The sequence below is a fragment of the Pseudorasbora parva genome, chromosome 2 (assembly GCF_024679245.1).
Source record: "Pseudorasbora parva isolate DD20220531a chromosome 2, ASM2467924v1, whole genome shotgun sequence".
Classification (NCBI taxonomy): Eukaryota; Metazoa; Chordata; class Actinopteri; order Cypriniformes; family Gobionidae; genus Pseudorasbora; species Pseudorasbora parva.
This window is the reverse complement of record NC_090173.1, coordinates 1,411,916-1,439,711: the sequence shown is the minus strand read 5'-3', so window position 1 is coordinate 1,439,711 and position 27,796 is coordinate 1,411,916. Positions and strand designations below refer to the sequence as shown.

General features: G+C 30.6%; 1 protein-coding gene across 1 annotated transcript in view; it reads right to left on the bottom strand.

The window, feature by feature from the left end:
* The window catches only part of fam234b (family with sequence similarity 234 member B), a 102,907-nt gene that overhangs the window by 60,054 nt on the left and 15,057 nt on the right, over window positions 1-27,796 (bottom strand). The window contains exons 4-6 of the mRNA XM_067453792.1: window positions 27,296-27,484; window positions 22,184-22,299; window positions 21,903-22,053 (exon numbers count right to left, since the gene is read on the bottom strand). Of these exons, the coding sequence (XP_067309893.1) occupies window positions 21,903-22,053; window positions 22,184-22,299; window positions 27,296-27,484 (456 nt within the window). The remainder of the gene's footprint in view (window positions 1-21,902; window positions 22,054-22,183; window positions 22,300-27,295; window positions 27,485-27,796) is intronic.

Below are 27,796 nucleotides of genomic sequence, written 5' to 3'. Positions count from 1 at the left end.
TTCGACTTTTTAAATTTTGACCTAGAATATGATAATTTCAGCTTTTTAAGACATAATTTCGACTTTGTAAATGTTGACCTAGAATATGATAATTTCAGCTTTTTAAGACATAATTTCCACTTTGTAAATTTTGACCCAGTATGTGATAATTTCAGCTTTTTAAGACATAATTTCCACTTTGTAAATGTTGACCTAGAATATGATAATTTCAGCTTTTAAGACATAATTTCCACTTTGTAAATTTTGACCTAGAATATGATAATTTCAGCTTTTTAAAACATAATTTCGACTTTGTAAATTTTGACCTAGTATATGATAATTTCAGCTTTTTAAGACATAATTTCGACTTTGTAAATTTTGACCCAGTATGTGATAATTTCAGCTTTTAAGACATGATTTCCACTTTGTAAATTTTGACCCAGTATATGATAATTTCAGCTTTTTAAGACATAATTTCGACTTTGTAAATTTTGACCCAGTATGTGATAATTTCAGCTTTTAAGACATAATTTCCACTTTGTAAATTTTGACCTAGAATATGATAATTTCAGCTTTTAAGACATGATTTCGACTTTGTAAATGTTGACCTAGAATATGATAATTTCAGCTTTTTAAGACATAATTTCGACTTTGTAAATTTTGACCTAGAATATGATAATTTCAGCTTTTAAGACATAATTTCGACTTTGTAAATGTTGACCTAGAATATGATAATTTCAGCTTTTTAAGACATAATTTCGACTTTGTAAATTTTGACCTAGAATGTGATAATTTCAGCTTTTTAAGACATGATTTCCACTTTGTAAATGTTGACCTAGAATATGATAATTTCAGCTTTTTAAGACATAATTTCCACTTTGTAAATTTTGACCTAGAATATGATAATTTCAGCTTTTTAAGACATAATTTCGACTTTGTAAATTTTGACCTAGAATATGATAATTTCAGCTTTTTAAGACATATTTTCGACTTTGTAAATGTTGACCTAGAATATGATAATTTCAGCTTTTTAAGACATAATTTCCACTTTGTAAATGTTGACCTAGAATATGATAATTTCAGCTTTTAAGACATAATTTCGACTTTGTAAATTTTGACCCAGTATGTGATAATTTCAGCTTTTTAAGACATAATTTCCACTTTGTAAATTTTGACCTAGAATATGATAATTTCAGCTTTTTAAGACATAATTTCGACTTTGTAAATTTTGACCTAGAATGTGATAATTTCAGCTTTTTAAGACATGATTTCGACTTTGTAAATTTTGACCTAGTATGTGATAATTTCAGCTTTTTAAGACATAATTTCGACTTTGTAAATGTTGACCTAGAATATGATAATTTCAGCTTTTTAAGACATAATTTCGACTTTGTAAATTTTGACCTAGAATGTGATAATTTCAGCTTTTTAAGACATGATTTCGACTTTGTAAATTTTGACCTAGAATATGATAATTTCAGCTTTTTAAGACATAATTTCGACTTTGTAAATTTTGACCTAGAATGTGATAATTTCAGCTTTTTAAGACATGATTTCGACTTTGTAAATTTTGACCTAGTATGTGATAATTTCAGCTTTTTAAGACATAATTTCGACTTTGTAAATGTTGACCTAGAATATGATAATTTCAGCTTTTAAGACATAATTTCGACTTTGTAAATGTTGACCTAGAATATGATAATTTCAGCTTTTTAAGACATAATTTCGACTTTGTAAATTTTGACCTAGAATATGATAATTTCAGCTTTTTAAGACATAATTTCCACTTTGTAAATTTTGACCTAGAATATGATAATTTCAGCTTTTTAAGACATAATTTCGACTTTGTAAATTTTGACCTAGAATATGATAATTTCAGCTTTTAAGACATAATTTCGACTTTGTAAATTTTGACCTAGAATATGATAATTTCAGCTTTTAAGACATAATTTTGACTTTGTAAATGTTGACCTATAATATGATAATTTCAGCTTTTTAAGACATAATTTCCACTTTGTAAATTTTGACCTAGAATATGATAATTTCAGCTTTTTAAGACATAATTTCGACTTTGTAAATTTTGACCTAGAATATGATAATTTCATCTTTTTAAGACATAATTTCGACTTTGTAAATGTTGACCTAGAATATGATAATTTCAGCTTTTTAAGACATAATTTCCACTTTGTAAATGTTGACCTAGAATATGATAATTTCAGCTTTTAAGACATAATTTTGACTTTGTAAATTGTGACCTAAAATATGATAATTTCAGCTTTTAAGACATAATTTCGACTTTGTAAATTTTGACCCAGTATGTGATAATTTCAGCTTTTTAAGACATAATTTCCACTTTGTAAATTTTGACCTAGAATATGATAATTTCAGCTTTTTAAGACATAATTTCCACTTTGTAAATGTTGACCTAGAATATGATAATTCCAGCTTTTAAGACATGATTTCGACTTTGTAAATGTTGACCCAGTATGTGATAATTTCAGCTTTTAAGACATGATTTCGACTTTGTAAATTTTGACCCAGTATGTGATAATTTCAGCTTTTAAGACATAATTTTGACTTTGTAAATTTTGACCCAGTATGTGATAATTTCAGCTTTTAAGATATGATTTCGACTTTGTAAATTTTGACCCAGTATGTGATAATTTCAGCTTTTAAGACATAATTTTGACTTTGTAAATTTTGACCTAGAATATGATAATTTCAGCTTTTAAGACATAATTTCGACTTTGTAAATTTTGACCCAGTATGTGATAATTTCAGCTTTGAAGACATAATTTCGACTTTGTAAATTTTGACCCAGTATGTGATAATTTCAGCTTTTAAGACATAATTTTGACTTTGTAAATTTTGACCTAGAATATGATAATTTCAGCTTTTTAAGACATAATTTCGACTTTGTAAATTTTGACCTAGAATATGATAATTTCAGCTTTTTAAGACATAATTTTGACTTTGTAAATTTTGACCTAGAATATGATAATTTCAGCTTTTAAGACATAATTTTGACTTTGTAAATTTTGACCTAGAATATGATAATTTCAGCTTTTTAAGACATGATTTCGACTTTGTAAATTTTGACCTAGAATATGATAATTTCAGCTTTTAAGACATGATTTCCACTTTGTAAATGTTGACCTAGAATATGATAATTTCAGCTTTTAAGACATGATTTCGACTTTGTAAATTTTGACCTAGAATATGATAATTTCAGCTTTTTAAGACATGATTTCGACTTTGTAAATTTTGACCTAGAATATGATAATTTCAGCTTTTTAAGACATAATTTCCACTTTGTAAATGTTGACCTAGAATATGATAATTTCAGCTTTTAAGACATGATTTCGACTTTGTAAATTTTGACCTAGAATATGATAATTTCAGCTTTTAAGACATAATTTCGACTTTGTAAATGTTGACCTAGAATATGATAATTTCAGCTTTTAAGACATGATTTCGACTTTGTAAATTTTGACCTAGAATATGATAATTTCAGCTTTTTAAGACATAATTTCGACTTTGTAAATTTTGACCTAGAATATGATAATTTCATCTTTTTAAGACATAATTTCGACTTTGTAAATGTTGACCTAGAATATGATAATTTCAGCTTTTTAAGACATAATTTCCACTTTGTAAATGTTGACCTAGAATATGATAATTTCAGCTTTTAAGACATAATTTTGACTTTGTAAATTGTGACCTAAAATATGATAATTTCAGCTTTTAAGACATAATTTCGACTTTGTAAATTTTGACCCAGTATGTGATAATTTCAGCTTTTTAAGACATAATTTCCACTTTGTAAATTTTGACCTAGAATATGATAATTTCAGCTTTTTAAGACATAATTTCCACTTTGTAAATGTTGACCTAGAATATGATAATTTCAGCTTTTAAGACATGATTTCGACTTTGTAAATGTTGACCCAGTATGTGATAATTTCAGCTTTTAAGACATGATTTCGACTTTGTAAATTTTGACCCAGTATGTGATAATTTCAGCTTTTAAGACATAATTTTGACTTTGTAAATTTTGACCCAGTATGTGATAATTTCAGCTTTTAAGATATGATTTCGACTTTGTAAATTTTGACCCAGTATGTGATAATTTCAGCTTTTAAGACATAATTTTGACTTTGTAAATTTTGACCTAGAATATGATAATTTCAGCTTTTAAGACATAATTTCGACTTTGTAAATTTTGACCCAGTATGTGATAATTTCAGCTTTGAAGACATAATTTCGACTTTGTAAATTTTGACCCAGTATGTGATAATTTCAGCTTTTAAGACATAATTTCGACTTTGTAAATTTTGACCTAGAATATGATAATTTCAGCTTTTTAAGACATAATTTTGACTTTGTAAATTTTGACCTAGAATATGATAATTTCAGCTTTTTAAGACATAATTTTGACTTTGTAAATTTTGACCTAGAATATGATAATTTCAGCTTTTAAGACATAATTTTGACTTTGTAAATTTTGACCTAGAATATGATAATTTCAGCTTTTTAAGACATGATTTCGACTTTGTAAATTTTGACCTAGAATATGATAATTTCAGCTTTTAAGACATGATTTCCACTTTGTAAATGTTGACCTAGAATATGATAATTTCAGCTTTTAAGACATGATTTCGACTTTGTAAATTTTGACCTAGAATATGATAATTTCAGCTTTTTAAGACATGATTTCGACTTTGTAAATTTTGACCTAGAATATGATAATTTCAGCTTTTTAAGACATAATTTCCACTTTGTAAATGTTGACCTAGAATATGATAATTTCAGCTTTTAAGACATGATTTCGACTTTGTAAATTTTGACCTAGAATATGATAATTTCAGCTTTTAAGACATAATTTCGACTTTGTAAATGTTGACCTAGAATATGATAATTTCAGCTTTTAAGACATGATTTCGACTTTGTAAATTTTGACCTAGAATATGATAATTTCAGCTTTTAAGACATAATTTTGACTTTGTAAATTTTGACCCAGTATGTGATAATTTCAGCTTTTAAGACATAATTTCGACTTTGTAAATTTTGACCTAGAATATGATAATTTCAGCTTTTTAAGACATAATTTCGACTTTGTAAATTTTGACCTAGTATGTGATAATTTCAGCTTTTAAGACATAATTTTGACTTTGTAAATTTCGACCCAGTATGTGATAATTTCAGCTTTTAAGACATAATTTCGACTTTGTAAATGTTGACCTAGAATATGATAATTTCAGCTTTTTAAGACATGATTTCGACTTTGTAAATTTTGACCTAGTATGTGATAATTTCATCTTTTAAGACATGATTTCGACTTTGTAAATTTTGACCTAGTATATGATAATTTCAGTTTTTTAAGACATAATTTCGACTTTGTAAATTTTGACTCAGTATGTGATAATTTCAGCTTTTTAAGACATGATTTCCACTTTGTAAATGTTGAACTAGAATATGATAATTTCAGCTTTTTAAGACATAATTTTGACTGTAAATTTTGACTCAGTATGTGATAATTTCAGCTTTTTAAGACATAATTTCCACTTTGTAAATTTTGACCTAGTATGTGATAATTTCAGCTTTTAAGACATAATTTCGACTTTGTAAATGTTGACCTAGAATATGATAATTTCAGCTTTTAAGACATAATTTCGACTTTGTAAATTTTGACCTAGAATGTGATAATTTCAGCGTTTTAAGACATAATTTCCACTTTGTAAATTTTGACCTAGAATATGATAATTTCAGCTTTTTAAGACATAATTTTGACTTTGTAAATGTTGACCTAGAATATGATAATTTCAGCTTTTAAGACATAATTTCGACTTTGTAAATTTTGACCTAGAATATGATAATTTCAGCTTTTAAGACATAATTTTGACTTTGTAAATTTTGACCCAGTATATGATAATTTCAGCTTTTAAGACATGATTTCGACTTTGTAAATTTTGACCTAGAATATGATAATTTCAGCTTTTAAGACATAATTTCGACTTTGTAAATGTTGACCTAGAATATGATAATTTCAGCTTTTTAAGACATGATTTCGACTTTGTAAATGTTGACCTAGAATATAATTTCAGCTTTTAAGACATAATTTCGACTTTGTAAATTTTGACCTAGAATATGATAATTTCAGCTTTTTAAGACATAATTTCGACTTTGTAAATTTTGACCTAGTATGTGATAATTTCAGCTTTTTAAGACATGATTTCGACTTTGTAAATTTTGACCTAGAATATGATAATTTCAGCTTTTTAAGACATGATTTCGACTTTGTAAATTTTGACCTAGAATATGATAATTTCAGCTTTTTAAGACATAATTTCGACTTTGTAAATTTTGACCTAGAATATGATAATTTCAGCTTTTTAAGACATCATTTCGACTTTGTAAATTTTGACCTAGTATGTGATAATTTCAGCTTTTAAGACGTAATTTCGACTTTGTAAATTTTGACCCAGTATGTGATAATTTCAGCTTTTTAAGACATAATTTCGACTTTGTAAATTTTGACCTAGTATATGATAATTTCAGCTTTTTAAGACATGATTTCGACTTTGTAAATTTTGACCTAGAATATGATAATTTCAGCTTTTAAGACATAATTTCGACTTTGTAAATGTTGACCTAGAATATGATAATTTCAGCTTTTAAGACATAATTTCGACTTTGTAAATTTTGACCCAGTATGTGATAATTTCAGCTTTTTAAGACATAATTTCGACTTTGTAAATTTTGACCCAGTATGTGATAATTTCAGCTTTTTAAGACATAATTTCGACTTTGTAAATTTTGACCCAGTATGTGATAATTTCAGCTTTTTAAGACGTAATTTCGACTTTGTAAATTTTGACCCAGTATGTGATAATTTCAGCTTTTTAAGACATAATTTCGACTTTGTAAATGTTGACCTAGAATATGATAATTTCAGCTTTTAAGACATAATTTCGACTTTGTAAATTTTGACCTAGAATATGATAATTTCAGCTTTTTAAGACATAATTTCGACTTTGTAAATTTTGACCTAGAATATGATAATTTCAGCTTTTAAGACATAATTTCGACTTTGTAAATTTTGACCTAGAATATGATAATTTCAGCTTTTAAGACATAATTTCGACTTTGTAAATTTTGACCTAGAATATGATAATTTCAGCTTTTAAGACATGATTTCGACTTTGTAAATTTTGACCTAGAATATGATAATTTCAGCTTTTAAGACATAATTTCGACTTTGTAAATGTTGACCTAGAATATGATAATTTCAGCTTTTTAAGACATAATTTCGACTTTGTAAATTTTGACCTAGAATATGATAATTTCAGCTTTTAAGACATAATTTCGACTTTGTAAATGTTGACCTAGAATATGATAATTTCAGCTTTTTAAGACATAATTTCGACTTTGTAAATTTTGACCCAGTATGTGATAATTTCAGCTTTTTAAGACATGATTTCGACTTTGTAAATTTTGACCTAGAATATGATAATTTCAGCTTTTAAGACATAATTTTGACTTTGTAAATTTTGACCTAGAATATGATAATTTCAGCTTTTAAGACATAATTTTGACTTTGTAAATTTTGACCTAGAATATGATAATTTCAGCTTTTAAGACATAATTTCGACTTTGTAAATGTTGACCTAGAATATGATAATTTCAGCTTTTTAAGACATAATTTCGACTTTGTAAATTTTGACCCAGTATGTGATAATTTCAGCTTTTTAAGACATGATTTCGACTTTGTAAATTTTGACCTAGAATATGATAATTTCAGCTTTTAAGACATAATTTCGACTTTGTAAATGTTGACCTAGAATATGATAATTTCAGCTTTTAAGACATAATTTCGACTTTGTAAATTTTGACCTAGAATATGATAATTTCAGCTTTTTAAGACATGATTTCGACTTTGTAAATTTTGACCTAGAATATGATAATTTCAGCTTTTTAAGACATGATTTCGACTTTGTAAATTTTGACCTAGAATATGATAATTTCAGCTTTTTAAGACATAATTTCGACTTTGTAAATTTTGACCTAGAATATGATAATTTCAGCTTTTAAGACGTAATTTCGACTTTGTAAATTTTGACCCAGTATGTGATAATTTCAGCTTTTTAAGACATAATTTCGACTTTGTAAATTTTGACCTAGTATATGATAATTTCAGCTTTTTAAGACATAATTTCGACTTTGTAAATTTTGACCTAGAATATGATAATTTCAGCTTTTTAAGACATGATTTCGACTTTGTAAATTTTGACCTAGAATATGATAATTTCAGCTTTTAAGACATAATTTCCACTTTGTAAATTTTGACCTAGAATATGATAATTTCAGCTTTTTAAGACATGATTTCGACTTTGTAAATTTTGACCTGGAATATGATAATTTCAGCTTTTAAGACATAATTTCGACTTTGTAAATGTTGACCTAGAATATGATAATTTCAGCTTTTAAGACATAATTTCGACTTTGTAAATTTTGACCCAGTATGTGATAATTTCAGCTTTTTAAGACGTAATTTCGACTTTGTAAATTTTGACCCAGTATGTGATAATTTCAGCTTTTTAAGACATAATTTCGACTTTGTAAATGTTGACCTAGTATATGATAATTTCAGCTTTTTAAGACATGATTTCGACTTTGTAAATTTTGACCTAGAATATGATCATTTCAGCTTTTAAGACATAATTTCGACTTTGTAAATGTTGACCTAGAATATGATAATTTCAGCTTTTAAGACATAATTTCGACTTTGTAAATTTTGACCCAGTATGTGATAATTTCAGCTTTTAAGACAGAATTTCGACTTTGTAAATTTTGACCCAGTATGTGATAATTTCAGCTTTTAAGACATAATTTTGACTTTGTAAATTTTGACCTAGAATATGATAATTTCAGCTTTTAAGACATAATTTCGACTTTGTAAATGTTGACCTAGAATATGATAATTTCAGCTTTTTAAGACATAATTTCGACTTTGTAAATTTTGACCTAGAATATGATAATTTCAGCTTTTAAGACATAATTTCGACTTTGTAAATTTTGACCTAGAATATGATAATTTCAGCTTTTAAGACATGATTTCGACTTTGTAAATTTTGACCTAGTATATGATAATTTCAGCTTTTTAAGACATAATTTCGACATTGTAAATTTTGACCTAGAATATGATAATTTCAGCTTTTAAGACATCATTTCGACTTTGTAAATGTTGACCTAGAATATGATAATTTCAGCTTTTTAAGACATAATTTCGACTTTGTAAATTTTGACCTAGAATATGATAATTTCAGCTTTTAAGACATAATTTCGACTTTGTAAATTTTGACCTAGAATATGATAATTTCAGCTTTTAAGACATAATTTCGACTTTGTAAATTTTGACCTAGTATATGATAATTTCAGCTTTTTAAGACATAATTTCGACTTTGTAAATTTTGACCTAGTATATGATAATTTCAGCTTTTTAAGACATAATTTCGACTTTGTAAATTTTGACCTATAATATGATAATTTCAGCTTTTAAGACATGATTTCGACTTTGTAAATTTTGACCTAGTATATGATAATTTCAGCTTTTTAAGACATAATTTCGACATTGTAAATTTTGACCTAGAATATGATAATTTCAGCTTTTAAGACATAATTTCGACTTTGTAAATGTTGACCTAAAATATGATAATTTCAGCTTTTAAGACATAATTTCGACTTTGTAAATTTTGACCTAGAATATGATAATTTCAGCTTTTAAGACATAATTTCGACTTTGTAAATTTTGACCTAGAATATGATAATTTCAGCTTTTAAGACATGATTTCGACTTTGTAAATTTTGACCTAGTATATGATAATTTCAGCTTTTTAAGACATAATTTCGACATTGTAAATTTTGACCTAGAATATGATAATTTCAGCTTTTAAGACATCATTTCGACTTTGTAAATGTTGACCTAGAATATGATAATTTCAGCTTTTTAAGACATAATTTCGACTTTGTAAATTTTGACCCAGTATATGATAATTTCAGCTTTTTAAGACATAATTTCGACTTTGTAAATTTTGACCTAGTATATGATAATTTCAGCTTTTTAAGACATGATTTCGACTTTGTAAATTTTGACCCAGTATGTGATAATTTCAGCTTTTAAGACATAATTTTGACTTTGTAAATTTTGACCTAGAATATGATAATTTCAGCTTTTTAAGACATAATTTCGACTTTGTAAATTTTGACCTAGAATATGATAATTTCAGCTTTTTAAGACATAATTTTGACTTTGTAAATTTTGACCTAGAATATGATAATTTCAGCTTTTAAGACATAATTTTGACTTTGTAAATTTTGACCTAGAATATGATAATTTCAGCTTTTTAAGACATGATTTCGACTTTGTAAATTTTGACCAAGAATATGATAATTTCAGCTTTTAAGACATGATTTCCACTTTGTAAATGTTGACCTAGAATATGATAATTTCAGCTTTTAAGACATGATTTCGACTTTGTAAATTTTGACCTAGAATATGATAATTTCAGCTTTTAAGACATAATTTTGACTTTGTAAATTTTGACCCAGTATGTGATAATTTCAGCTTTTAAGACATAATTTCGACTTTGTAAATTTTGACCTAGAATATGATAATTTCAGCTTTTTAAGACATAATTTCGACTTTGTAAATTTTGACCTAGTATGTGATAATTTCAGCTTTTAAGACATAATTTTGACTTTGTAAATTTTGACCCAGTATGTGATAATTTCAGCTTTTAAGACATAATTTCGACTTTGTAAATGTTGACCTAGAATATGATAATTTCAGCTTTTTAAGACATGATTTCGACTTTGTAAATTTTGACCTAGTATGTGATAATTTCATCTTTTAAGACATGATTTCGACTTTGTAAATTTTGACCTAGTATATGATAATTTCAGTTTTTTAAGACATAATTTCGACTTTGTAAATTTTGACTCAGTATGTGATAATTTCAGCTTTTTAAGACATGATTTCCACTTTGTAAATGTTGAACTAGAATATGATAATTTCAGCTTTTTAAGACATAATTTTGACTGTAAATTTTGACTCAGTATGTGATAATTTCAGCTTTTTAAGACATAATTTCCACTTTGTAAATTTTGACCTAGTATGTGATAATTTCAGCTTTTAAGACATAATTTCGACTTTGTAAATGTTGACCTAGAATATGATAATTTCAGCTTTTTAAGACATAATTTCGACTTTGTAAATTTTGACCTAGAATGTGATAATTTCAGCGTTTTAAGACATAATTTCCACTTTGTAAATTTTGACCTAGAATATGATAATTTCAGCTTTTTAAGACATAATTTTGACTTTGTAAATGTTGACCTAGAATATGATAATTTCAGCTTTTAAGACATAATTTCGACTTTGTAAATTTTGACCTAGAATATGATAATTTCAGCTTTTAAGACATAATTTTGACTTTGTAAATTTTGACCCAGTATATGATAATTTCAGCTTTTAAGACATGATTTCGACTTTGTAAATTTTGACCTAGATTATGATAATTTCAGCTTTTAAGACATAATTTCGACTTTGTAAATGTTGACCTAGAATATGATAATTTCAGCTTTTTAAGACATGATTTCGACTTTGTAAATGTTGACCTAGAATATAATTTCAGCTTTTAAGACATAATTTCGACTTTGTAAATTTTGACCTAGAATATGATAATTTCAGCTTTTTAAGACATAATTTCGACTTTGTAAATGTTGACCTAGTATGTGATAATTTCAGCTTTTTAAGACATGATTTCGACTTTGTAAATTTTGACCTAGAATATGATAATTTCAGCTTTTTAAGACATGATTTCGACTTTGTAAATTTTGACCTAGAATATGATAATTTCAGCTTTTTAAGACATAATTTCGACTTTGTAAATTTTGACCTAGAATATGATAATTTCAGCTTTTAAGACGTAATTTCGACTTTGTAAATTTTGACCCAGTATGTGATAATTTCAGCTTTTTAAGACATAATTTCGACTTTGTAAATTTTGACCCAGTATGTGATAATTTCAGCTTTTTAAGACATAATTTCGACTTTGTAAATTTTGACCCAGTATGTGATAATTTCAGCTTTTTAAGACAGAATTTCGACTTTGTAAATTTTGACCCAGTATGTGATAATTTCAGCTTTTAAGACATAATTTTGACTTTGTAAATTTTGACCTAGAATATGATAATTTCAGCTTTTAAGACATAATTTCGACTTTGTAAATGTTGACCTAGAATATGATAATTTCAGCTTTTTAAGACATAATTTCGACTTTGTAAATTTTGACCTAGTATATGATAATTTCAGCTTTTTAAGACATGATTTCGACTTTGTAAATTTTGACCTAGAATATGATAATTTCAGCTTTTAAGACATAATTTCGACTTTGTAAATGTTGACCTAAAATATGATAATTTCAGCTTTTAAGACATAATTTCGACTTTGTAAATTTTGACCTAGAATATGATAATTTCAGCTTTTAAGACATAATTTCGATTTTGTAAATTTTGACCTAGAATATGATAATTTCAGCTTTTAAGACATGATTTCGACTTTGTAAATTTTGACCTAGTATATGATAATTTCAGCTTTTTAAGACATAATTTCGACTTTGTAAATTTTGACCTAGAATATGATAATTTCAGCTTTTAAGACATCATTTCGACTTTGTAAATGTTGACCTAGAATATGATAATTTCAGCTTTTTAAGACATAATTTCGACTTTGTAAATTTTGACCCAGTATATGATAATTTCAGCTTTTTAAGACATAATTTCGACTTTGTAAATTTTGACCTAGTATATGATAATTTCAGCTTTTTAAGACATGATTTCGACTTTGTAAATTTTGACCCAGTATGTGATAATTTCAGCTTTTAAGACATAATTTTGACTTTGTAAATTTTGACCTAGAATATGATAATTTCAGCTTTTTAAGACATAATTTCGACTTTGTAAATTTTGACCTAGAATATGATAATTTCAGCTTTTTAAGACATAATTTTGACTTTGTAAATTTTGACCTAGAATATGATAATTTCAGCTTTTAAGACATAATTTTGACTTTGTAAATTTTGACCTAGAATATGATAATTTCAGCTTTTTAAGACATGATTTCGACTTTGTAAATTTTGACCTAGAATATGATAATTTCAGCTTTTAAGACATGATTTCCACTTTGTAAATGTTGACCTAGAATATGATAATTTCAGCTTTTAAGACATGATTTCGACTTTGTAAATTTTGACCTAGAATATGATAATTTCAGCTTTTAAGACATAATTTTGACTTTGTAAATTTTGACCCAGTATGTGATAATTTCAGCTTTTAAGACATAATTTCGACTTTGTAAATTTTGACCTAGAATATGATAATTTCAGCTTTTTAAGACATGATTTCGACTTTGTAAATTTTGACCTAGTATGTGATAATTTCATCTTTTAAGACATGATTTCGACTTTGTAAATTTTGACCTAGAATATGATAATTTCAGCTTTTAAGACATGATTTCGACTTTGTAAATTTTGACCTAGAATATGATAATTTCAGCTTTTTAAGACATAATTTCGACTTTGTAAATTTTGACCTAGAATATGATAATTTCAGCTTTTTAAGACATGATTTCGACTTTGTAAATTTTGACCTAGTATGTGATAATTTCATCTTTTAAGACATAATTTCGACTTTGTAAATTTTGACCTAGTATGTGATAATTTCAGCTTTTAAGACATAATTTTGACTTTGTAAATTTTGACCCAGTATGTGATAATTTCAGCTTTTAAGACATAATTTCGACTTTGTAAATGTTGACCTAGAATATGATAATTTCAGCTTTTTAAGACATGATTTCGACTTTGTAAATTTTGACCTAGTATGTGATAATTTCATCTTTTAAGACATGATTTCGACTTTGTAAATTTTGACCTAGTATATGATAATTTCAGTTTTTTAAGACATAATTTCGACTTTGTAAATTTTGACTCAGTATGTGATAATTTCAGCTTTTTAAGACATGATTTCCACTTTGTAAATGTTGAACTAGAATATGATAATATCAGCTTTTTAAGACATAATTTTGACTGTAAATTTTGACTCAGTATGTGATAATTTCAGCTTTTTAAGACATAATTTCCACTTTGTAAATTTTGACCTAGTATGTGATAATTTCAGCTTTTAAGACATAATTTCGACTTTGTAAATGTTGACCTAGAATATGATAATTTCAGCTTTTAAGACATAATTTCGACTTTGTAAATTTTGACCTAGAATGTGATAATTTCAGCGTTTTAAGACATAATTTCCACTTTGTAAATTTTGACCTAGAATATGATAATTTCAGCTTTTTAAGACATAATTTTGACTTTGTAAATGTTGACCTAGAATATGATAATTTCAGCTTTTAAGACATAATTTCGACTTTGTAAATTTTGACCCAGTATATGATAATTTCAGCTTTTAAGACATAATTTCGACTTTGTAAATTTTGACCCAGTATGTGATAATTTCAGCTTTTAAGACATGATTTCGACTTTGTAAATTTTGACCTAGAATATGATAATTTCAGCTTTTAAGACATAATTTCGACTTTGTAAATGTTGACCTAGAATATGATAATTTCAGCTTTTTAAGACATGATTTCGACTTTGTAAATGTTGACCTAGAATATAATTTCAGCTTTTAAGACATAATTTCGACTTTGTAAATTTTGACCTAGAATATGATAATTTCAGCTTTTTAAGACATAATTTCGACTTTGTAAATTTTGACCTAGTATGTGATAATTTCAGCTTTTTAAGACATGATTTCGACTTTGTAAATTTTGACCTAGAATATGATAATTTCAGCTTTTTAAGACATGATTTCGACTTTGTAAATTTTGACCTAGAATATGATAATTTCAGCTTTTTAAGACATAATTTCGACTTTGTAAATTTTGACCTAGAATATGATAATTTCAGCTTTTAAGACGTAATTTCGACTTTGTAAATTTTGACCCAGTATGTGATAATTTCAGCTTTTTAAGACATAATTTCGACTTTGTAAATTTTGACCTAGTATATGATAATTTCAGCTTTTTAAGACATGATTTCGACTTTGTAAATTTTGACCTAGAATATGATAATTTCAGCTTTTAAGACATAATTTCGACTTTGTAAATGTTGACCTAGAATATGATAATTTCAGCTTTTAAGACATAATTTCGACTTTGTAAATTTTGACCCAGTATGTGATAATTTCAGCTTTTTAAGACATAATTTCGACTTTGTAAATTTTGACCCAGTATGTGATAATTTCAGCTTTTTAAGACATAATTTCGACTTTGTAAATTTTGACCCAGTATGTGATAATTTCAGCTTTTTTAGACGTAATTTCGACTTTGTAAATTTTGACCCAGTATGTGATAATTTCAGCTTTTTAAGACATAATTTCGACTTTGTAAATGTTGACCTAGAATATGATAATTTCAGCTTTTAAGACATAATTTCGACTTTGTAAATGTTGACCTAGAATATGATAATTTCAGCTTTTAAGACATAATTTCGACTTTGTAAATTTTGACCTAGAATATGATAATTTCAGCTTTTTAAGACATAATTTCGACTTTGTAAATTTTGACCTAGAATATGATAATTTCAGCTTTTAAGACATAATTTCGACTTTGTAAATTTTGACCTAGAATATGATAATTTCAGCTTTTAAGACATAATTTCGACTTTGTAAATGTTGACCTAGAATATGATAATTTCAGCTTTTTAAGACATAATTTCGACTTTGTAAATTTTGACCTAGAATATGATAATTTCAGCTTTTAAGACATAATTTCGACTTTGTAAATTTTGACCTAGAATATGATAATTTCAGCTTTTAAGACATGATTTCGACTTTGTAAATTTTGACCTAGAATATGATAATTTCAGCTTTTTAAGACATAATTTCGACTTTGTAAATTTTGACCCAGTATGTGATAAGTTCAGCTTTTTAAGACATGATTTCGACTTTGTAAATTTTGACCTAGAATATGATAATTTCAGCTTTTAAGACATAATTTTGACTTTGTAAATTTTGACCTAGAATATGATAATTTCAGCTTTTAAGACATAATTTTGACTTTGTAAATTTTGACCTAGAATATGATAATTTCAGCTTTTAAGACATAATTTCGACTTTGTAAATGTTGACCTAGAATATGATAATTTCAGCTTTTTAAGACATAATTTCGACTTTGTAAATTTTGACCCAGTATGTGATAATTTCAGCTTTTTAAGACATGATTTCGACTTTGTAAATTTTGACCTAGAATATGATAATTTCAGCTTTTAAGACATAATTTCGACTTTGTAAATGTTGACCTAGAATATGATAATTTCAGCTTTTAAGACATAATTTCGACTTTGTAAATTTTGACCTAGAATATGATAATTTCAGCTTTTTAAGACATGATTTCGACTTTGTAAATTTTGACCTAGAATATGATAATTTCAGCTTTTTAAGACATGATTTCGACTTTGTAAATTTTGACCTAGAATATGATAATTTCAGCTTTTTAAGACATAATTTCGACTTTGTAAATTTTGACCTAGAATATGATAATTTCAGCTTTTAAGACGTAATTTCGACTTTGTAAATTTTGACCCAGTATGTGATAATTTCAGCTTTTTAAGACATAATTTCGACTTTGTAAATTTTGACCTAGTATATGATAATTTCAGCTTTTTAAGACATGATTTCGACTTTGTAAATTTTGACCTGGAATATGATAATTTCAGCTTTTAAGACATAATTTCGACTTTGTAAATGTTGACCTAGAATATGATAATTTCAGCTTTTAAGACATAATTTCGACTTTGTAAATTTTGACCCAGTATGTGATAATTTCAGCTTTTTAAGACGTAATTTCGACTTTGTAAATTTTGACCCAGTATGTGATAATTTCAGCTTTTTAAGACATAATTTCGACTTTGTAAATGTTGACCTAGTATATGATAATTTCAGCTTTTTAAGACATGATTTCGACTTTGTAAATTTTGACCTAGAATATGATCATTTCAGCTTTTAAGACATAATTTCGACTTTGTAAATGTTGACCTAGAATATGATAATTTCAGCTTTTAAGACATAATTTCGACTTTGTAAATTTTGACCCAGTATGTGATAATTTCAGCTTTTAAGACAGAATTTCGACTTTGTAAATTTTGACCCAGTATGTGATAATTTCAGCTTTTAAGACATAATTTTGACTTTGTAAATTTTGACCTAGAATATGATAATTTCAGCTTTTAAGACATAATTTCGACTTTGTAAATGTTGACCTAGAATATGATAATTTCAGCTTTTTAAGACATAATTTCGACTTTGTAAATTTTGACCTAGTATATGATAATTTCAGCTTTTTAAGACATGATTTCGACTTTGTAAATTTTGACCTAGAATATGATAATTTCAGCTTTTAAGACATAATTTCGACTTTGTAAATGTTGACCTAAAATATGATAATTTCAGCTTTTAAGACATAATTTCGACTTTGTAAATTTTGACCTAGAATATGATAATTTCAGCTTTTAAGACATAATTTCGACTTTGTAAATTTTGACCTAGAATATGATAATTTCAGCTTTTAAGACATGATTTCGACTTTGTAAATTTTGACCTAGTATATGATAATTTCAGCTTTTTAAGACATAATTTCGACTTTGTAAATTTTGACCTAGAATATGATAATTTCAGCTTTTAAGACATCATTTCGACTTTGTAAATGTTGACCTAGTATATGATAATTTCAGCTTTTTAAGACATGATTTCGACTTTGTAAATTTTGACCTAGAATATGATAATTTCAGCTTTTAAGACATAATTTCGACTTTGTAAATGTTGACCTAAAATATGATAATTTCAGCTTTTAAGACATAATTTCGACTTTGTAAATTTTGACCTAGAATATGATAATTTCAGCTTTTAAGACATAATTTCGACTTTGTAAATTTTGACCTAGAATATGATAATTTCAGCTTTTAAGACATGATTTCGACTTTGTAAATTTTGACCTAGTATATGATAATTTCAGCTTTTTAAGACATAATTTCGACTTTGTAAATTTTGACCTAGAATATGATAATTTCAGCTTTTAAGACATCATTTCGACTTTGTAAATGTTGACCTAGAATATGATAATTTCAGCTTTTTAAGACATCATTTCGACTTTGTAAATGTTGACCTAGAATATGATAATTTCAGCTTTTTAAGACATGATTTCGACTTTGTAAATTTTGACCTAGAATATGATAATTTCAGCTTTTTAAGACATAATTTCGACTTTGTAAATTTTGACCTAGTATATGATAATTTCAGCTTTTTAAGACATAATTTCGACTTTGTAAATTTTGACCTAGTATATGATAATTTCAGCTTTTTAAGACATGATTTCGACTTTGTAAATTTTGACCTAGTATATGATAATTTCAGCTTTTAAGACATAATTTCGACTTTGTAAATTTTGACCTAGAATATGATAATTTCAGCTTTTAAGACATAATTTCGACTTTGTAAATTTTGACCTAGAATATGATAATTTCAGCTTTTAAGACATAATTTCCACTTTGTAAATGTTGACCTAGAATATGATAATTTCAGCTTTTAAGACATAATTTCCACTTTGTAAATGTTGACCTAGAATATGATAATTTCAGCTTTTTAAGACATAATTTTCGACTTTGTAAATGTTGACCTAGAATATGATAATTTCAGCTTTTTAAGACATAATTTCGACTTTGTAAATTTTGACCTAGTATATGATAATTTCAGCTTTTTAAGACATGATTTCGACTTTGTAAATTTTGACCTAGAATATGATAATTTCAGCTTTTAAGACATAATTTCGACTTTGTAAATGTTGACCTAGAATATGATAATTTCAGCTTTTTAAGACATGATTTCGACTTTGTAAATGTTGACCTAGAATATGATAATTTCAGCTTTTTAAGACATGATTTCGACTTTGTAAATGTTGACCTAGAATATGATAATTTCAGCTTTTTAAGACATAATTTCGACTTTGTAAATGTTGACCTAGAATATGATAATTTCAGCTTTTTAAGACATGATTTCGACTTTGTAAATGTTGACCTAGAATATGATAATTTCAGCTTTTAAGACATAATTTCGACTTTGTAAATGTTGACCTAGAATATGATAATTTCAGCTTTTTAAGACATGATTTCGACTTTGTAAATGTTGACCTAGAATATGATAATTTCAGCTTTTTAAGACATGATTTCGACTTTGTAAATTTTGACCTATAATATGATAATTTCAGCTTTTAAGACATAATTTCGACTTTGTAAATGTTGACCTAGTATATGATAATTTCAGCTTTTTAAGACATAATTTCGATTTTGTAAATTTTGACCTATAATATGATAATTTCAGCTTTTAAGACATAATTTCGACTTTGTAAATGTTGACCTAAAATATGATAATTTCCGCTTTTTAAGACATAATTTCGACTTTGTAAATTTTGACCTATAATATGATAATTTCAGCTTTTAAGACATAATTTCGACTTTGTAAATGTTGACCTAGTATATGATAATTTCAGCTTTTTAAGACATAATTTCGACTTTGTAAATTTTGACCTGGAATATGATAATTTCAGCTTTTAAGACATGATTTCGACTTTGTAAATGTTGACCTAGAATATGATAATTTCAGCTTTTAAGACATGATTTCGACTTTGTAAATGTTGACCTAGAATATGATAATTTCAGCTTTTAAGACATGATTTCCACTTTGTAAATTTTGACCTAGAATATGATAATTTCAGCTTTTAAGACATAATTTTGACTTTGTAAATGTTGACCTATAATATGATAATTTCAGCTTTTTAAGACATAATTTCGACTTTGTAAATGTTGACCTAGAATATGATAATTTCAGCTTTTAAGACATAATTTCGACTTTGTAAATTTTGACCCAGTATGTGATAATTTCAGCTTTTTAAGACATAATTTCGACTTTGTAAATTTTGACCCAGTATGTGATAATTTCAGCTTTTAAGACATAATTTTGACTTTGTAAATTTTGACCTAGAATATGATAATTACAGCTTTTAAGACATAATTTCGACTTTGTAAATTTTGACCTAGAATATGATAATTTCAGCTTTTAAGACATAATTTCGACTTTGTAAATTTTGACCCAGTATGTGATAATTTCAGCTTTTTAAGTTATAGATGGTTCATAAAGAAGAGTGTGTGTGTGCTTCTGCTCCTGCTGTGGTGACTGCTGTGCGTGCACATTTGTGTTCATCTTCAGCCTACAGCTGTTCGTCTATTTGACCCAAATAAACATATTAAACTTAACTGGCCTAAATATATGTAGCTGTTAATGCTAATGTAGCTCAGCAGGTAAAGCTCAGAAGTATGTTCTGCTCTGCCCACTGAAGAGTCTCTTCACTAAGAGTTGGTGAAAGCTGATGTTCTGCGAGTTAGTTTAGATATTATTATACTGTTAAGGATTAACAACTTAAGCCATAATTTCGACTGTAAATTTTGACCTAGTTTATTATTAATTTCAAATTTTTAAGACATAAGTTCAACAAGTGGAAGTTTGCTGCTCGTCCATGTGTGAATGAATTCTTAACACAGTGTGTATATGGAGCTAGATGAGAAAGACCTAACACAGATTGCTGAAATTTTGGATTTTTCTATTTTAAGCTCTGCACCTAAACAAGTAGCTAAAGCGGAAGCTAATGCTAAACAGGTAGCTAAAGCGGAAGCTAATGCTAAACAGGTAGCTAAAGCAGAAGCTAATGCTAAACTGGTCAGGCAAGGTCTGTTATCTGCAGGAACGGACGGCGAAAGTGAAAAGAGTGCTGTTCTAGAACCTGATTCGCCATCTCAATCAGAAATTAAAACAACTGGAGTTGAAAATCAAACGGCAAGCGCATGAGAATCGTATGTTACGGGAGTTAGAGATGGTTCATAAAGAAGAGTGTGTGTGTGCTTCTGCTCCTGCTGTGGTGACTGCTGTGCGTGCACATTAGCCTTCATCTTCAGCCTGCAGCTGTTCGTCTGTTTGACCCAAGTAAACATATCAAACCTAACTGGCCTAAAGATATCTGCGCATTAATGCTAATGTAGCTCAGCAGGTATAGCTCAGAAGACTGTTCTTCTTTGCCCACTGAAGAGTCTCTTCACTAAGAGTCAGTGAGAGATGCTGTTCTGCGAGTTCACAAACTTGTTCTGGAAGCCTAAAGGCAAAAGTGCCGTAGCTGTTCTAACGCTTGTGCAGTTTGCACCTGATGAAGAGTTCTGCTGAAAAGGTGGTGCAGGTCGTCGAAAACGATTAGGCCCAGAGCTGATTCTGATTTAAAGACAGAAATCTAGTGACTGAGCTCAATGAGCAAAAGGTATATCCCCAGGCAGCTGCTGCAGTGTTAGCGGATGAACATCCTTTAGCCCGCGGGACTTTATTCTCTTCTGCTAATGTTGAGGCAGTGTTTACAGGTACGGAGAGCTCTTCGTGTACTCACTTGACGTACTGAGACTGTAGCCAGTGTTGTTCTGGAGCGTGTATAAGCTCCTTCAGTTATCTTCAGTTATCCCGTAAGGTGTGTCTAATGCTAATGCGCGTCTGCCGAAGCCATCTTGGTTAAGCACACCGACCGTAGTCATCCTTCCGTACGGTTGGTCTGGACCACTCTCACTCTTAGAGCTGCCTTTGCATCTCAGTCTACACCGAGAACATTCGGCTAATGCAAGAGTTTACATCTAAACATCACAATCGGCATTACCCTGAGGGTGTCAGCTTTTCATTTACTACAGTCAATTCATTTGAGCTTTGTGAGTGCTGGCCTGACTCACCCAGTCCAAACAGCACGTAATAGGCTCCTGTCTGCGTCTCGTGCAGCAGCGGACCAATCAGCTTCCCCTGAGCCGTGAGGTTAAAGTTCACCGACCGGCCAATCAGAGCTCCTGACCGGCCGGAGATCAAGACCAGAGCCAGATCAGACACCTGAGGACGTGAACATTAGACATGAGCCTGGTGTGTGTGTGTGTGTGTGTGTGTGTGTGTGTGTGTGTGTGTGTGTGTGTGTGTGTGTGTGTGTGTGTGTGTGTGTGTGTGTGTGTGTGTGTGAGGTCACCTGGTCTGCTGGCAGTGTAGCGATCAGGAGGTCAGGAAAAGCGTCTCCGTCCAGGTCCGGCAGCAGAACGGCGTGAGACTCCACATCTCCCACAGCTGCAGTCCACCACGTCCGGCCTGAACACACACGCGTATCATCACACACATCTCACGCGTGTTCATCTGAGTGTGTGTGTGTGTGTGTGTTAGGGCTGAACGATTTCCCCTCTCCGCTCGCCCTGCACAACTCTGGCAGTCGCAACAGACATCAGTGTTACGAGTGCGCTTCAGTACACACCGCTAAAGCAGCACACACACACTACAGGGACGAGAGGGGGCGGCGTTTCCATGGTGACGCGTCATTGCTGGTCACGTGACACACCGCAGCAGCAGCGCTGAATGAATGATGATCTGTCATTTTCCTTCTTTATTCAGAATATTCCCTAATGTGTTCGCCGTGGCATGAGATATCAGATATTCAGATACAGGCGAGTGGACGTATACTATAGTTTACACCCCTTTATAACGCCGGGTTAGTTGAGCTGTATGCGCGATAGCCGCCGCCGCTGTGTTAGTTTGTGCCGCAGACACAGTTCAGAGAATCGGATCAGTTGAGCCCCTTTCACACTGCACGTCGGACCCGCAATATTCCCGGAGCATTGCCGGGTCGCCTTCTGTGTGAAAGCAACCGCGTCCCGGCATTGATTACCGAATCCGACCCGGGTCGGGGACCTAGTAATATTGCGGTATTCGACCCGGGACGAGCGCTGTGTGAACAAAAGCCGAAACTAATGCCGCAGCGTGTGTGTAGTTATCGTGCGACTCTATCGTGCGTTTTCAATAACACAACCCTGCAGTGCCAGAAGAGCTCGTCGGTGTTTTAAACGCAGAGAGTGTTCGTATACAAAAGAAACTAAAATTAAATTAATTAATTACTTTTATTTGAGACTGGGACAGTGCACAATAAAAACATTAGCCTTGTTTATAACAAGGAGAGATGCATTGCACCGGGTTTTAGCAAATTGCTATTTTCCACCCGTAGTCCCTGGGCAGCTAGAAATAGAAACATACAATAAAATTAACAGTTACTAAAATAGTTGTGCAAAATGTCAATTACAGAGTTTTAAATACACAAAATTCAACATCCTGTAAAACAATGTACCCCCTCCCACCACCCTTTCCAAAATAACATGCCCCCCCCCCCCCCCCCCATCACACACACACACTCACTCACAAATGTCTACAAATTTGCTGTGACAACATCCAATTTCTTGTGAGACATGAAAATGTTTTAAAATCCGTACAATGAATTAGCTCTGTTGGAAGTAAATTCCATTGCTTTATGGCAACAAAAGAAAATGAGGATTTGGCAAAAGAAGTCCTGCGTTTAGGAACACTACATTCACCTCTAGTAACTGATCGGGTAACTCTTATTTTTTTCTCTGAGTTAAGTTTGATCATTTTTTTCAAAGGAGGAGCAGTTGAATTATAAAGGATTTTAAACAACAAACATACATTTGTGTGCATTATTACATTTTCAAAATTCAAAAAACTATATTTGGTGAGTATATGACAGTGATGAAACTGACGTGTTTTTTTATCATGAATTTTAAGAGCACTTTTATATAATGATTCGAGTGGTTTTATGGCTGTTTTACATGCTTGAGACCAACTTGTCATGCAATAAAAAAGATGTGGGAGAATCATTGCATTTAAATATATATGTGATGCATCAACAGTAAGAGAGTTTCTTATGTGTCTGTAGTTTCTGAGATTAAATTTCAGTGTATTACTCAATTTTTTAACATGATTTTTAAAACTAAGAGCATTATCAAGGGTAACCCCTAAATATTTGAATTCATTCACCTTTTTAATTTTTTGCCCATTTACTAAAATGTCAGGACAATCTTTAAGTTTACTCCTGTTTGTAAAGTACATAGTTACTGTCTTTTCAACATTTAAAGTCAAGCAAGAGTTTTGTAACCAATTAACAACGATTTGCATTTCCTTAGTTAATTTCATTGCAACTTCAGTAGCAGTTTTCCCATGAGTATATAACACAGCATCATCAGCATACATTATCAAATTGACATTTTTACATACAGACGGAAGGTCGTTAATATATATGCTAAAAAGCAGCGGCCCTAAAATTGATCCCTGTGGCACTCCCAGGGTGCATGCTTTAAATGGGGATAGAGTATTATTCACCCGTACACACTGCTGTCGGCCATTTAAGAAAGATTTGATCCAATGTTGTGTGTCTATAGAAAGGTCATAATTTGACAGTTTGTTTAATAGTATATCATAATTAACTGTGTCAAAAGCCTTACTCAAATCCAGAAAAACTGCACCCACCACTCCTCCCTGATCTAGGTTAGTTTTAATTTCTTCAAGGAAGTAGCAGCATGCTGTTTCTGTTGAATGTTTTTTCCTAAAGCCAAACTGCATAGGATGTAAAAAAGCCCCGGAATCAAGGTGAGCAATTAGTTGTTCTGCTACAACCTTTTCAATAACCTTTGAAATGGCTGGCAGGATGCTAATAGGTCGATAGTTACTAACTTCCAGTTTGTCACCAGATTTATGCACAGGGGTTACTATAGCAATTTTCAGGGCACTGGGAAAAATACTCTCATTGATAGATATGTTTATTATTTTAGTTAAAGCTGAAGTGATTGATTCTTTATGATTTTTCAAAAAGACAGTATCAAGACCATATATGTCTTTTGCTTTGCTATTTGACAGGGTTGAGAGGACCTTTCCAACCATTATATCATTTGTTGGTGTTAAACGAAAGGCAGAATCATCACAAACTAAGAGATGCTGAGGGTAAACCTGTAGAAATTTTTGAATCAATGCTTGCACAGAATCTAAAAAATAATTATTAAAATTTGTAGCAATAGCTAAACTATCATCTTGAATATTTCCATTTATTTTAAGCTGTATGCTGTCATATTTGGGCTTTTCCTTTCCTGATAATTTATCAATGCTTTTCCATAATCTTTTACTGTTCCCTTTGGCGTCTCTAATAATTTCAAGAAAGAAATCTGCTTTTGCCTTTCTAAGTTGTGTTATAACTTTATTCCTCAGGCCTTTATATATTAGATGATCAGTAGTCAATCCAGATTTTATAAATTTTTTTAGGGAGGCATCTCTTTTTTTCATTAAGTCCCTAAGATTTCTATTGAACCAAGGCAGATTTTGTTTTGCATTAGGTTTCCTGACCATTGTTTTTGTATATTTTATTAAAATATCTTTAAAAGCTAACATTAGATCATTGCATGCTTGTTCACAGGATTTATTCTCTATAGTGTCATTCCAATTTGTTTCTTTTATTTCATTTTCAATAAATACTAGATCTTTCTTTGGAATAAAAGATATATTGGGGTTATTTTTTTGTGAAATTTGATTCCTATACCGTGATCGAATTAACTTTCTAGCAACTAAAGTAAAATTATGATCTGACAAACCAGTAATCAAGTTGTAAGTTTTAGTTATCCTATCTGGTTTATTTGTAAAAATTAGATCCAGTAAGGTTTGAGAAGATTTAGTTATTCTTGTGGGTTTATTTACCATTTGTATCATCTGATGTGTTTTGGCAATATCCTTGAGCTTTTTCCTACGTGCTTTGTCAAGCCAATTTAAATTGAAATCACCCATAAGTATAACTTCCTTGCCTTCGTGTTGTTTAAGGATATCTGATAAATTTTCAAAGAAAACACTTGTAGCAGATGGAGGTCGATAGACTGAGAAAACAACAAATGACATTTCGGGGGATAGAGTAATATTAACCCCAACACACTCCAACGAATTTTCATAAATATCAATTTGTTTGCTTTGAATGTTCTCTTTAACATAAATCAAAACTCCCCCCCCTTTCCCTTTACACCTGTCTCGTCTGTATATCTTATAACCTGGGACATTAAATACAGATAAAGGAGTTGTAGGAGTTAGCCATGTTTCTGTGAGACACAAGTAATCGAGGTTTGAGTCTATTAGTAAATGTTCAAGTTGCTCAGTCTTTGAAATGACGCTACGTATGTTTAAATGACCCCCAAAGATGCCTTTGGGTTTCGTTTTCGGGTTCCACAATATGCTAGCGTGGTTTACAGTCTGAAAGAGTTTTGTTTGCTGTTGTTTGAGGCACACTGTGGTGGTCTGTGAAGCACTTGTCTTAGTAGGCCTACATGATCCAGCTTTTATCAGAATTTGAGTAATATGTTGAGACCCAGGGTTTATCGGAGAATTTTTACCTCGTGATCCTACATAAAGATTGTCACAAAAGTCGGTCACTGGTCTTGCCGCGGGTCCATGGAGAATGGCCGATCGCCGAATATCCACATGTGGTTGCGGGAAATCCACGGGTCCAGGATTTAAATGGACATCTCCACATAGCAGAAGGACAGTACAGAGAAAGATGGAGTGAACCTGTTTTGTTGGTAAAGGAGCCGTTCTCTGACCACGCCGTTCACGCTGCTTACACCTAACAGGTACTCGCCCGTCATCCAGGTAATTAGAATATAGGATGTACTGACTCCACGAATCCAATGGAACAACGAGGCTTTCGTTTCCTGACGGAGTGGTGTGCAGAGAAGAGCGTTCACGAGCAGCAGACCAGTTTCCCCACATTTGTGTTGCCGTGAGGATCAAACACAGAGCTAAGACAATCAATTTCGATGTCTCCTCGGTTTTAACACATTTAAAACCCGATCGCAATAAAACCCAGTTTTTGCGTGCAATTTGATGATAGTCAGGCGGTCTCCCAGTTTGTTGAAGGAGAGGTGTAGTAGCAGTACCTGCCGAGCTGCACCAAACACCTGCCGCCATGAGCCGCCATGAAACAAGCAGAAATGAGCGCAAACTGGACACAAGTCGAGACCACGGAGCTCCTTACTATCCGCGCTGAAGCGGAGATCGCTCGCCGTTATACGGCACATCCGGATGTCACGTGTCAACTCGACCCGGGACCGTTACGGGTGTGTGTGAAAGCGCACATATTACGGTATTTCACTGGCAGTGTGAATGGACCAAATCTAGCGGCCCGGGAACAAATGCCGGATCGCATTATCCGTGTTTGCCGGAATCGCAGTGTGAACTGCTGTGTGTGTGTGTGTGTGTGTGTGTGTGTGTGTCAGACCTGTGGAGGCGTTGACGGTGATGATGTGACCTGAGCTGATCAGCACACAGGCGGAGGAGAACTGCTTCCTCCACAGCGGATCTGCACTTCCTGTCTGAAGGCCGCACTGAACCGAAAACAGCGGCTCTCTGAGAGGCCTTGACCACAGCAGCTGACCTCTGACCCCGCTGACGGCCGACACGCTGAACTCTGCACACACACACACACACACATACAGCGAGTGGTCAGATTCTGTCTCGATGCAGACCGCCACAAGGGCCAAAACTAGCTTAGTTCCCGGAGAGCCTTTCCTCAGAAGCGCTTCTTCTTCCCATAAAGCATCCTGGGGCCAACACACAGCAGGCTGGACGACGGGGCTCCATATCATCACAGCTATAGTTACAGTTATCGTGACAGCTATAGTTACAGTTATCGTGACAGCTATAGTTACAGTTATCGTGACAGCTATAGTTACAGTTATCGTGACAGCTATAGTTACAGTTATCGTGACAGCTATAGTTA